This window comes from Pseudophryne corroboree, chromosome 2 (assembly GCF_028390025.1).
Source record: "Pseudophryne corroboree isolate aPseCor3 chromosome 2, aPseCor3.hap2, whole genome shotgun sequence".
Taxonomy (NCBI): Eukaryota; Metazoa; Chordata; class Amphibia; order Anura; family Myobatrachidae; genus Pseudophryne; species Pseudophryne corroboree.
Genome location: NC_086445.1, coordinates 240153329 through 240167446, shown reverse-complemented (window position 1 = coordinate 240167446; position 14118 = coordinate 240153329). Strand labels below are relative to the sequence as shown.

At 47.5% G+C, this 14118-nt stretch overlaps 1 protein-coding gene across 2 annotated transcripts in view; it reads right to left on the bottom strand.

Moving 5' to 3' along the window:
* Positions 1 to 14118, bottom strand: part of TIMELESS (timeless circadian regulator) — a 419423-nt gene that overhangs the window by 40289 nt on the left and 365016 nt on the right. For both annotated transcript variants that reach the window (XM_063952567.1, XM_063952568.1), the window contains one exon: positions 10457 to 10661. In XM_063952567.1, the coding sequence (XP_063808637.1) occupies positions 10457 to 10661 (205 nt within the window). The remainder of the gene's footprint in view (positions 1 to 10456; positions 10662 to 14118) is intronic.

The window sequence follows — 14118 nt, the reverse complement described above, 5'->3', positions numbered from 1 at the left end:
CAGAACCTTTCTAGGGATCGAAAATTTTTCTCTGGGTTTTCCCAGGCTCTCTCAAATATAGCATTTAATTCCTTTGACACAGGGAAGGTTGGCGAGGCTTTCTTATTGTCAGTAAAGTTAGCCTCCTCAACCTGCTCAGGTGTTGTATCAGCAATATTCAACAGATCTCTAATGGCCTCTATCATCAACTGCACCCCTTTTGCAAGAGATGCCGCACCCCGCAGCACATCCCCATCACAGTCTGTCGCATCAGAATCAGTATTCGTGTCATCTTGCATAATCTGGGCAAGAGCACGTTTTTGGGAGCATACACAGTAGGGGCCCCTGAGGTAACAGAGCCGGACCAAGCTGCCTAACTACTCAGGCTCCCTTGCTGGGACCTGCGCTAACACAATGCACTCCTGATTACATGGAATGGGATCATCCTGAGAGGACATATCCTCTGCAACATATGACACAGAGTCCCTGGACATAGCTTAATGGAGACCACAAACACTACACACACACACACACACACACACACACACACACACACACACACACACACACACACAAGGAAGGGGCAGACAGAGTTTCACCCCTAAGAATGGCAAGAGAGACACAGAGATTGGAGCCAAACCATACACAGCACTTCAGGATATAGGGAAACCCTTACCCAGCGCTTACTGTGCACCTTAATAGGTTGCACAGTACAGATTTACAGTCTTGTCCATCTTCTACCGTATAAGATTGCTGGAGTTGATTTGGAGGGACAGCTCTCACTGACGGCGCTTCTGCAGGCAGGAAAATGGTGCTGAACGGTGCTGGGTCCGCTCCGCCCCCTTCGACGGCGCTGTCTTACCGCTCTTCTGGAGATTATACTGGCCTGAAGAATTGTACTGGCTGCGATCCTGGGACCCTGACAGGCTTGGAGGTCAGTGTAGGCGCTGGCTCAGGCCTCCCCTCACAGCGCTGCACCATGTACCGCTGAGCCCCGGAGCGCAGTTAGTACTGCGCTTCATACCCTTTTGCCGCCATCTTCACACCGGCTCCCCGCTTGCCAGGGGGGGCGGTGACTAACTCGCCACAGATCTTCTGGCTCTGTAAGAGGGTGGCGGCATGCTGCTGGGGTGAGCGATCCCCTGTGGCAGGGAACGTTCGATCCCCTCAGGAGCTCAGTGTCCTATCAGCGGAGATACTGGCTCAGACCCAGCAGGGCGGACACTACTCTCCCCCTTAGTCCCTCGAAGCAGGGAGGCTGTTGTTAGCAGCCTCCCTGTGCCTAAACTCTATTAAAAATAATGAAACTAAAAGAACTCCTATGGAGCTGTGACCGGCTCCTCCAGGCACATTTTCTAAACTGAGTCTGGTAGGAGGGACATAGAGGGAGGAGCCAGCCCACACTCTCAAACTCTTAAAGTGCCAGTGGCTCCTAGTGGACCCGTCTATACTCCATGGTACTAATGTGGACCCAAGCATCCTCTAGGACGTAAGAGAAACTGTCCATAAACTTCAAACTGCCCACCAAAAGTTCTTTCTCAATGGATGAGCAGCTAATCTAGGTGCCCTGTAAGAAACTGCCTGGCTGATGTCTAGTATATTCATATACATATATATATATATATATAGGAATGGCTCGTTTTTTTTTTAACTTAAATGAACTGAACTGGTCTCCAGCTGCCCCTAAGGCTATATTATGCACCAATGTAAGATTTTTTAAACAGCTGTTGATAAAATTCAGATAGATTACCCCTTGCTTATGTTGGGCATACACTGCCACATAAAAGGTCCGTCAGACCTACAGGCATATTATCTGGCAGCCTGACACCCAGATGATATCGTAACCATACACAGAGATCTCTCACAGTGTATGGCACCTGATATCTGTGCTCCTCCACCGATCCTTCCCTGTGCAGTAACAGAGGAGAAATGTCCATTGGACATACACTGCAAGATGCGGCAGACTTTACAAAAAAAAAAAAAAAAAAGAATTGCATTGAACGGACATGCTGGATGATCTGGCATGCCCGAATGATCGATATTTTCAGATCGGTCACCAGCATACACTGTACAATTACCTGGACAATCAGTCAATATCAGGATCAGCCAAATAATTGTACTATGTATGCCCAGCATTCTATACAGTGTCTGGAGAAGTTATTTTAGTCTGTAGAACATTCACAGTGTACCAAGGCTGCACATTAAAGCTATAAGTAATAATATACTGTAAGTTTCATTTTATTGGTAGGCTTGAATTCTACTTTAAACCTATCTAGACGTCCCAGGACATTGCTTAAGGCAAGATACATGCCCATAACTGCAGCAACTGTTGGCATTACTGGGCTAAACTAGAATGACAATGTTCATCATCAGAGACCAGTGGACTGGCAAGAAACTATAGATACAGTCATGTGAAGTGATATACAGATCTAGCAATATCCTTTATGTCGGCGACTAGTCACAGGTGCGATCCGTTATTTGCGACGTGCATGCACACCGGTGTGCATATATTCGCACGTACGATCCTTAGGCAGGTGCAAATAGTTACAGCCCAAGCGCAGGTAGTCGTTGCCGCGATGCGTATGCACGTGCACACTCATCCTGGCAGCGATGAAAACTCATATCAGTATATATAGGCAAATATTTTGTTACATATATAAATTGTAAATTAACAGAAAATAAGGAGTTATGGTAGACTTACCATTGTTAACTCTCTTTCTGCGAGGTACATTGGGTTCCACAGGGAAACATTGGGGTGTAGAGTGGATCTGGATCCAGAGGCACCAGCATGCAAAGCCTTAGCTGTCCCAGGATACATAGGGGCTTCCCTCTATAACCCTGCTTCCAGGCACTGAGAGTTCAGTTTTGATAACCAGTCCAATGCAGGACCAGGCAAGAGAGAAGGCAGATGTTAGTCACATAAGAACACATTCTCATGACAGGAGAAGGTACCAGTGGCTAATGCCATACAAACCCAAAGAAGCTAGATGCGTCAGGGTGGGTGCCATGTGGAACCCAATGTACCTCGCAGAAAGAGTTAACAATGGTAAGTCCACCATAACTCTCCTTTTCTGCAGCAGGTTACATGGTTTCCACAAAGAAACATCGGGATGTCTTAAAGCAGTTCCTCAAGGGAGGGCACGGGCCTTAGCGGATGTGAGAATCCAGCGTCCAAAGGAAGCATCCTGGGAGGCGAAGATATCAAAGGCATAGAACCTAAGAAACATGTTCACAGAGGTCCACGTAGCTGCCTTGCACAATTGTTCTGCGGACGCGCCACGGCGGCCTGCCCAAGAAGGTCCAACTGACTGGGCAGAATGGGCCTTAATCGCAGCAGGAGTCCAACCTGCGCATAAGCATGTGCAATCACCATTCTAATCCATCTGGCCAAGATTTGTTTATTCGCAGCCCCGCCACGTTTGTGGAATCCAAACAGTACAAATTGGCATCAGACAGTCTAATAGAGGCAGTCCTGTCCACATAGACACGGAGAGCCCTAACCACATCTAAAGACCGTTCTTTAGCAGACAAGTCAGAAGAGATAAACGCCGGGACCACAATCTCTTGGTTCAGGTGAAAAGATGACACCACCTTAGGCACGTAACCGGGCCTTGTTCGGAGAACCACCCAGTTACGGTGGAAAAAAAAAAAAAAAGGACGGACGACAGGACAAAACGCCTAAGCCCGAGACCCTTCTTGCAGAGGTAATAGCCAGCAAGAACATGACTTTGGTCGGGAGCCATTTGAGGTCCACCTATTCAAGAGATTCGAAAGGAGAGACTCTTGAAGGGCTTTCAATACAATAGACAGTTCCCACTGGAGGGACAATGTATGAACATCAGGTATAGAGGCAATCTTGCGCTGAAGCCATACCGACAAAGCAGAAATGTGAACCGTGAGGGAAGCAAGAAAGAAGCAGACCTAAGTCTAAGCCTCTTTGTAGAAAAGCCAGAATTCTGGACGTTCTGATTCTATAAGCATCATATTTCTTATCAGCACACCAAGTGACGTAAGAATGCCAAATCCTGTAATAAATCCAGGCAAAGGCCGGTGTGCAGGACTTCAGCATAGTCTGAATGACCGCCTAAGTAAACCCTTAGGCCCTTAGGAGTGATGCTTCAAGAGCCACGTCGACAAAGCCAGTCTGGCCAGGTTCGAGTAGAGACGAGGGCCCTGTACGAGGAGGTCTTCATGCTGAGGAAGTAGAAGGGGACGCTCCGTCGATAGACCCTGCAGGGCTGAGAACCAATGCCGTCTGGGCCATGCTGGAATGACTAGAGCGCATTCCTCCTTCTTGCTTGAAATTCCGCAGTACTCTGGGCAGGAGTGACACTGGAGGGAATATGTAAGGCAGCTGAAAGTTCCATGGAGCTGCCAGTGTGTCCACGAACGCTGCCTGAGAATCCTTGGTCCTTGTTTCGAAAACCGGAACTTTGTGATTGTGTCGAGACGCTTTGAGGTCCACGTCTGGCAGACCCCATCTGTCTACAAGGACTCGCAAGACTTCGAAATGAAGGTTCCACTTTCCGGAGTGAACGTCCTGGCGACTGAGGACGTCTGCTTCCCAGTTCAGGACGCCTGGGATAAACACTGCCGATGTAGCTAGTAGATGCCGTGCCGCCTAACATAGGAATTTGGACACCTCCAACATTGCCATGCGGCTTTGGGTGCCGCCCTGATAGTTGATGTAAGCCACTGTGGTGGGGTTGTCTGACTGTACCTGAACAAGCCTATTCCGTAACAGAGGCAGGGGGAGAGACAGTGCATTGAACACTGCCCTTAGCTCCAGAATATTGATTGGAAGTAGTGATTCTTCCTTGGTCCAACGACCCTGAAACGAGTGTTGCTCCAACACCGCACCCCATCCCCGCAGACTGGCGTCCGTTGTCAGTAGGACCCAGTTGGGGATCCAGAAGGGATGGCCCCTGCTCTATTGCTGGTCCTCTATCCACCAGGACAGCGACAGACAAGCCTCCTGAGTCAAAGAGACCATTTGGTATCTTATCCGATAATGTAGGCCGTCCCACTTGGAGAGGATCAACCATTGCAGAGGACGAGTGTGAAATTGAGAGTACTCTACCATGTCGAAGGACAACACCATCAGGCCAAGTACTTGCATCGCCGAGTGTATCGACACTCTGGGGCGATGAAGGTTAGTGCCTTATCCTGTCCTGAAGTTTCAGGACTTTGTCTGGAGACAGGAACAGTCTCCGACTGTGTGTATCCAAGAGTGCCCCAAGGTGCACCATGCTCTGATGCTCTGAGCTGGGACCAGCGAGGACTTTTTCCAATTTATTAGCCACCCATAGGCTTGCAGGAAAGTCACCGTCAGTTGCAGATGACTGAGGAGGACTTCGTGTGAACTTGCCAGAATCAGTAAGTCGTCCAGGTACGGGAGAATTCCGATTCCCTGGTGACGGAGGTGGGCCGTCATGACGGCCATGACCTTGGTGAAGATCCGAGGAGCCATAGCCAGTCTAAATGGCAGAGCCTGGAATTTTTAGTGAGGATCGCCAATAGCAAACCCGCATGAACTGCTGATGCGAGATGGCAATAGGAATATGCAGATATGCATCCTGTATATCCAGGGATACCATATAGTTTTCGGGTTCCATAGAAAGCACTACTGAGTGCAGCATTTCCATAGGAAACTTGGACACACTCACAAACTTGTTCCAAGACTTGAGGTTGAGTATAGGCCGGTAGGACCCATCTGGCTTCGAGACCAGAAACAGGGTCTAATAATAACATCTGCCCCTCTGGGGGTGAGGAACTGGCACAACCACTCCCGTGCTCAGGAGGGAACTTACAACCGTTTGTAGAGCCTGCGCTTTCAACGGATCTGACGGCAGAGCCGTAGTGCAGTACTGGTGAGGGGGAAGTCTCTTGAATGAGACAGCGTACCAGTGAGAGACAACTTCCAGTACATAAGCATCTGAAGTGGTCGTAAGACAGACCTGGGCGAACTGTAGACGTCGGCCTCCCATCCAAACAAAATGTCCCCAGTGGAGGTGAGGACTTCCAAAGTCTTCTTGGAGTTCAAGTCACTTTCCACGACCTCAACCACAATATGCGGCGCGCCATGACAGACATAACCGACGCCTTGTCTGCCAATACTGCCGCCTCAGAGGACGCTTCTTGAATGTAATATGGGACAAGTATTGTCTGGCATATTCAGAAATATCTTTTACTCTTCCTCTAATGTCTAAACCCACGCTTCAACACCTTTTATGGCCCAAAAGGCTGCTATAATGGGTCTATGAAAGGCCCCTGTAAGGGAATATACAGATTTCAGGTATCCCTCAACACACTTATCTGTTGGCTCCCTCAGTGAGGTGACAGTGGTGACAGGCAGAGTGGATGACACCACTAGGCGGGTGACATAAGAATCCACCAGTAGCGGAGTCTCCCATTTATTACACAACTCTGCAGGGAGAGGGTAGCGAGCCAAGGCCCGTTTGGGAACAGGAAATTTTTTCCACCAGTAGCAGAGTCTCCCATTTATTACACAACTCTGCAGGGAGAGGGTAGCGAGCCAAGGCCCGTTTGGGAACAGGGATTTTTTTCCCTGGATTAGACCAGGGTTCCCGTATGATGTCCACTAGATGATCAGAATGGAGTAATACAGTTTTAACCAACTTCTGCTGTTTAAACTTACCAGTTTTCTTTGCCACAGTAGTGGAATCCTCCGCATCTGTTATTTGCAGGACAGGGACATCACTAAGGGAGATTCCTTGTCAGTTAACACAGGATTCGGTGTCCGACAGGACCGTATGCTTCCCCTCCTCTTCAGGTGAGACATCAGAGTGGTTTGTAGACCGTGCGAAGGAAGCAGCCCGCTTAGAGGAACCTGGGGCACAGGAGTGTGGCGGGGTAGATTTCTGTCTAACCAGGGATTGGTTTAGTTAGTTTAGTTGTTGCAGTTGGTTAGACAAATTTTCCATCAAAGGCGGATTAACCATGGGCACAATTTGTGGGGGTAATGGCACAGGCGGCCCCATAGGAGGAGCAAGGCGCTCCAGCAGGGTAGTGAATGCTGCCCATGGAGGCTAATGACTAAGTGCAGGGGCTGCAGACTGACTGGGAGGTGCATGGCACGCAGAACAGAGACCCTCATGCAATAATTCTCCCTCCGATAAATCCACGGAGCATGCTCTGTATGATGCAGGAGCTTCCGCAGATTTGCTGCCTTTTTTGTTAGACATTGCACAATGTAAACAATTGGACTTACACAGTACGATTAAAATAGCCAGACAAAAAAAACAATAACCTGTGGAATAAAACAACAGGGTAGAATGTGACTAACACGGGAGTACAGTAATATACTTATACAGGTTGAGTATCCCATATCCAAATATTCCGAAATACGGAATATTCCGAAATACGGACTTTTTTGAGTGAGAGTGAGATAGTGAAACCTTTGTTTTTTGATGTCTCAATGTACACAAACTTTGTTTAATACACAAAGTTATTAAAAATATTGTATTAAATGACCTTCAGGCTGTGTGTATAAGGTGTATTTGAAACATAAATGAATTGTGTGAATGTACACACACTTTGTTTAATGCACAAAGTTATAAAAAATATTGGCTAAAATGACCTTCAGGCTGTGTGTATAAGGTGTATATGAAACATAAATGCATTCTGTGCTTAGATTTAGGTCCCATCACCATGATATCTCATTATGGTATGCAATTATTCCAAAATACGGAAAAATCCCATATCCAAAATACCTCTGGTCCCAAGCATTTTGGATAAGGGATACTCAACCTGTATAGATAAACTCTGTGCACAACTATATTGTTTGGCCCATTGTGACGTTTCGGGGCTACAAACGCTCCATCCTCAGACAGACAGCAACAACAACAACAGTTAAAACTTCTCCTGCTAATTTGCTCTCTGTGTTACACAAGCTACCTGTATTTATGTATGCAAGGGCACGCAGGCAGATGACTACAGTACGGAGTGCCGATCCGAACAACAGTGTGTGTATATATATTAATGGACACCTTTTTTAAACTAATGCTGTCTCTAAGACATGTAGGATACTCAAGTGAATGTAAAGACACAGCCGCTGTACACAGGCGGCTTTACATGGGAGACCTTGCCAAGCAATCCCAGAGACCTGCTGCTGTTATGCTGTTAAAATGGCGCCCAGAGTCTCTGAAGGAGAGTGAGGCAGCTCCAGGGCAGAAAATCTGCAGGAGATGGCGCCCTGGGCCAGGAGAGGGGCTACAGGTAAAGCATCGCCTCACCTATGCTGGTCTTCCACCCCAGGTACTATGGAGCCCCATTAAACTGGTGTAAATACACCTGACCTGTGCTCCGATGTCCTGGTGGTCTCGTGGGGTCCCTGCCCAGTGACAGTGTCCACACCAGCGCCGCAATCTGGGGACAGATCGTGGTTTAATGGCGTGTCCTGCCTAGGAGACCCTCTTACATCCTCCGCGTAGCAGCCACACGATCCAGGAGAGCAGTCTGCGACCGTGCCTAAGTCGGGATGCCTCAGCCAAAGGTACCCGGGAAGCAGGCCAACGGAAGTGTGCGGCGCTGCTTAGGTGGTGATGGAGCTGCAGCACTGAATGTCACACTGACATACAGTTCTGCTAGCTCAAATAGCAAAGAATTTCTGTCAGATGAAAAGCTTTCAGGGCTGCACAGCGCAGCCCCCCTGTTCAGTGACCTGCTGCTGCGGGCACCAACTCAAAACTGAGCTCTCAGTGCCTGAAGGCAGGGTTATAGAGGAGGTCCCTATGCATCCTGGGACAGCTAAAGCTTGGCCTGTTGGTGCCTCTGGATCCAGATCCACTCTACACCCCGATGTTTCCCCTGTGGAAACCAATGTAACCGCTGCAGAAAGAGGATTTAGGAAGACATTTTGTGATGAGAAGAATTCTCCCAACAAAGAAGCATGACAACATCCTGTCCCTTCACAGCTGCCTAACAATACCTCAATGGCAAGGCCACATATCTTCACTAACCACAGCACCATGATATAGATATTTCTTTTATTTGTATCCTATTCTCATAACTACACTGAAGTTCCAAAAATCATGGGATAGCAGTATATAAAGGTAGGTGGCGCCACCGTACTGTGACGTCTTGGAAATGCCCAAATCTGCATCAGTTGTAATCTGACATTCTCTGAGTCAAGTTGTGTGGACATTCTACAGTGTCACGTGTGCACCGGAATATCTCATGGAAGGCATTACCACTCACAGAGGACAGCGCAGTGGCCAAACATGGGTGCTTAATGATTGTGACCAGTGGTGTCTGGACAGAGTTTTCCTGGACAGACAAGCGACACTAGCTCAAATCACATTAACACTCAGTGCAGGAGGAACCAAATGCATTCGACCAACTGGACATTTACGGGATGTCTTTCACCCAAGATCCCACACCTAAAAATATCAGGGAGATGTGGGAAGCTATTCAGACAGTATGGGATAACATCTCTCCACAGGTCTTCCTTCCACTTCTGGAATCGACATCACGCCAAGTTGCCGGACTAGAGGGTGTCCTACACGATATTGGGCATGACTTGACTTATGGCACTTTAGTGTAGTGTAGATTGAACGATATATATGTTTCTATACCATTTTAAGTAAAAAGGGATCGAATTGCTCTCTAACACCATCTATAGTGAACATACTGGACTTCTTCAATTTAAAAGCCTGAACATTTCCTATAGGCTTTCAAATGTATGCAATACCGCCATAAGAGACATGGGATATTAGAGTTACAACAGCATCTACATATAATATGTATTACTCATGATTTCTTAGCTCAGATACCAATATTATTGGAGGTAGGCACTATTACAGCAAATGGCCCACTTTACTGACCAGTCCGATATCAGGAGTTTAGAAACTCTGTGTAAATCACTATAGTGGAGCTAAGGAAGCCACTCAAGAGCACTGAAGGTGTTCCATAAAACACAAATAGCTAATGAATTGCTATTCGTTTCAACCAAATTCCAAGGCATTTGCTGTCAAGTACCAGGCAATCATCTATAAAGAAAAAACCTCCACAATTTGACAGCTGCCACTGAAATCATGGGTTAACTAATGATTGAGTATGACCAAACATCCCATATGGTAGTTATGCAGCATAATTAATATAAATCAAACACTTCTTAGCACAAGATCAATTCTGAAAAAGTATGTGTGTGCTGCCAAGTTTTATCAGTAAACACATTCACATAGATGCCTCTACCTCAATACTGGCTGATAAAAAAGGCCCCATTCATAAGCAATGGTTCCAAAGTTACCTCCCATATATACTGCAAGATTTGAGTTCTGTATTGATTTTATCACTTTTATACAACACAAAGCACAAACGTTATTTTACACTTGGAATAAAGTGGCTATATCAAAACAAAAAGCAGCATATTGATCAAAGTTTAAAACACTTAAGGAATTCATTTGATCTGAATACAGTGTTAACACATAAGCTCGGTAAATCTGTCTCTGATTACCCTGAGTGACTGTTTTTGTAGTTTTCTTTTTCCGAGTAAGTAAGAGTGCGCGCAATGCCTCCGATCTCTGCTCTAGATTAGTACCCTGGTCATCGGAATCCACGAGCTGATCACTGGCCTCCTCTGGAGATGACCCAACAAGAGCTGTAGCTAACTTGCGGAGCTGGTCAGGGCCCAGTTTTCCTGGGATACGCCAAAATGATTCCTGCAAGAAAGTGGCATTTTGTGTAGTCAAGTAAAAAATAAGATTTTACTTACCGATAAATCTATTTCTCATAGACCGTAGTGGATGCTGGGGACTCCGTCAGGACCATGGGGAATAGCGGCTCCGCAGGAGACAGGGCACAAAAGCAAGCTTTTAGGATCACATGGTGTGTACTGGCTCCTCCCCCTATGACCCTCCTCCAAGCCTCAGTTAGGTACTGTGCCCGGACGAGCGTACACAATAAGGAAGGATCTTGAATCCCGGGTAAGACTCATACCAGCCACACCAATCACACCGTACAACTTGTGATTTGAACCCAGTTAACAGTATGATAACAATGAAGTAGCCTCTAAAAAAGATGGCTCACAACAATAATAACCCGATTTTTTTGTAACAATAACTATGTACAAGTAATGCAGACAATCCGCACTTGGGATGGGCGCCCAGCATCCACTACGGACTATGAGAAATAGATTTATCGGTAAGTAAAATCTTATTTTCTCTAACGTCCTAGTGGATGCTGGGGACTCCGTCAGGACCATGGGGATTATACCAAAGCTCCCAAACGGGCGGGAGAGTGCGGATGACTCTGCAGCACCGAATGAGAGAACTCCAGGTCCTCCTCAGCCAGGGTATCAAATTTGTAGAATTTAGCAAACGTGTTTGCCCCTGACCAAGTAGCTGCTCGGCAAAGTTGTAAAGCCGAGACCCCTCGGGCAGCCGCCCAAGATGAGCCCACCTTCCTTGTGGAATGGGCATTTACAGATTTTGGCTGTGGCAGGCCTGCCACAGAATGTGCAAGCTGAATTGTACTACAAATCCAACGAGCAATAGTCTGCTTAGAAGCAGGAGCACCCAGCTTTTTGGGTGCCTACAATATAAACAGCAAGTCAGACTTTCTGACTCCAGCCGTCCTGGAATTATATATATATATATATTTTCAGGGCCCTGACAACGTCTAGCAACTTGGAGTCCTCCAAGTCCCTAGTAGCCGCAGGCACCACAATAGGTTGTTTCAGGTGAAACGCTGACACCACCTTAGGAAGAAACTGGGGACGAGTCCGCAGTTCTGCCCTGTCCGAATGGATAAGACAAAGCCGCCAATTTTGACAATCGCCTGGCCGAGGCCAGGGCCAACAGCATGGTCACTTTCCATGTGAGATATTTCAAATCCACAGATTTGAGTGGTTCAAACCAATATGATTTGAGGAATCCCAACACTACGTTGAGATCCCACGGTGCCACTGGAGGCACACAAGGGCTGTGTATGCAATACTCCCTTGACAAACGTCTGGACTTCAGGAACTGAAGCCAATTCTTTCTGGAAGAAAATCTATAGGGCCGAAACTTGAACCTTAATGGACCCCAATTTGAGGCTCATAGACACTCCTGTTTGCAGGAAGTGCAGAAATCGACCTAGTTGAAATTTTTTCGTGGGGCCTTCCTGGCCTCACCCACGCAACATATTTTTACCACATGTGGTGATAACGTTGTGCGGTCACCTCCTTCCTGGCTTTGACCAGGGTAGGTATGACCTCTTCCGGAATGCCTTTTCCCTTAGGATCCGGCGTTCAAACCGCCATGCCGTCAAACGCAGTCGCGGTAAGTCTTGGAACAGACAAGGTCCCTGCTGGAGCAGGTCCTTTCTTAAAGGCCGATGCCACGGTTCCTCTTGGAACAGACATGGTACTTGCTGAAAGCAAATCCCTTCTTAGCTCCCGAGGCCATTAGTCCTCTGTGAGCATCTCTTGAAGTTCCGGTTACCAAGTCCCTCTTGGCCAATCCGGAGCCACGAGTATAGTTCTTACTCCTCTATGTCTTATAATTCTCAATACCTTGGTTATGAGAAGCAGAGAAGGGAACACATACACCGACTGTTACACCCACGGTGTTACCAGGACGTCCACAGCTATCGCCTGAAGGTCTCGTGACCTGGCGCAATACCTGTCCCATTTTTTTGTTCGGGCGGGACGCCATCATGTCCACCTTTGGTCTTTCCCAACGGTTCACAATCATGCGGAAAACTTCCCGATGAAGTTCCCACTCTCCCGGGTGGAGGTCGTGCCTGCTGAGGAAGTCTGCTTCCCAGTCGTCCACTCCCGGAATGAACACTGCTGACAGTGCTATCACATGATTTTCCGCCTAGCGAAAAATCCTTGCAGTTTTGCCACTGCCCTCCTGCTTCTTGTGCCGCCCTTTCTGTTTACGTGGGCGACTGCCGTGATGTTATCCCACTGGATCAATACCGGCTGACCTTGAAGCAGAGGTCTTGCTAAGCTTAGAGCATTATAAATTTGCTCTTAGCTCCAGTATATTTATGTGGAGAGAATTCTCCAGACTTGATCACACTCCTTGTGTGACTGCTCCCCAGCCTCTCAGGCTGGCCTCCGTGGTCACGAGCATCCAATCCTGAATGCCGAATCTGCGGCCCTCTAGAAGATGAGCACTCTGTAATCACCACAGGAGAGACACCCTTGTCCTTGGATATAGGGTTATCCGCTGATGCATCTGAAGATGCGATCCGGACCATTTGTCCAGCAGATCCCACTGAAGAGTTCTTGCGTGAAATCTGCCGAATGGAAGCGCTTCGTAATAAGCCACCATTTTTACCAGGACTCTTGTGCAATGATGCACTGACACTTTTCCTGGTTTTAGGAGGATCCCGATTAGCTCGGATAACTCCCTGGCTTTCTCCTCTGGGAGAAACACCTTTTTCTGGACTGTGTCCAGAATCATCCCTAGGACCAGCAGACGTGTCGTCGGAACAACTGCGGTTTTGGAATATTTAGAATCCACCCGTGCTGTCGTAGAACTACTTGAGATAGTGCTACTCCGACCTCCAACTGTTCTCTGGACCTTGTTCTTATCAGGAGGTCGTCCATTTTCTTTGAAGACGAATCATCCTTTCGGTCATTACCTTGGTAAGGACCCGGGGTGCCTTGGACAATCCAACGGCATCGTCTTGAAACTGATAGTGACAGTTCTGTACCACGAACCTGAGGTACCCTTGGTGAGAAAAGGCAAATTTTGGGACATGGAGGTAAGCATCCCTGATGTCCCGGGACACCATATAGTCCCCTTGTTCTTTGCTATCACTGCTCTGAGTGACTCCATCTGGATTTGAACCCTTGTAAGTGTTCAAATTTTTCAGATTTAGAATAGGTCTCACCTAGCCTTCAGTACCACCATATAGTGTGGAGTAATACCCCTTTCCTTGTTGTCGGAGGGGTAAATTTATTATCACCTGCTGGGAATACAGCTTGTGAATTGTTTTCAATACTGCCTCCCTGTCGGAGGGAGACATTGGTACAGCAGACTACAGGAACCTGCGAGGGGGGAAACCTCTCGACATTCCAATCTGTACCCCTTGGATACTACTTGTAGGATCCAGGGGTCCTGTACGGTCTCAGCGTCATGCTGAGAACTTGGTAGAAGCGGTGGAGGGCTTCTGTTCCTG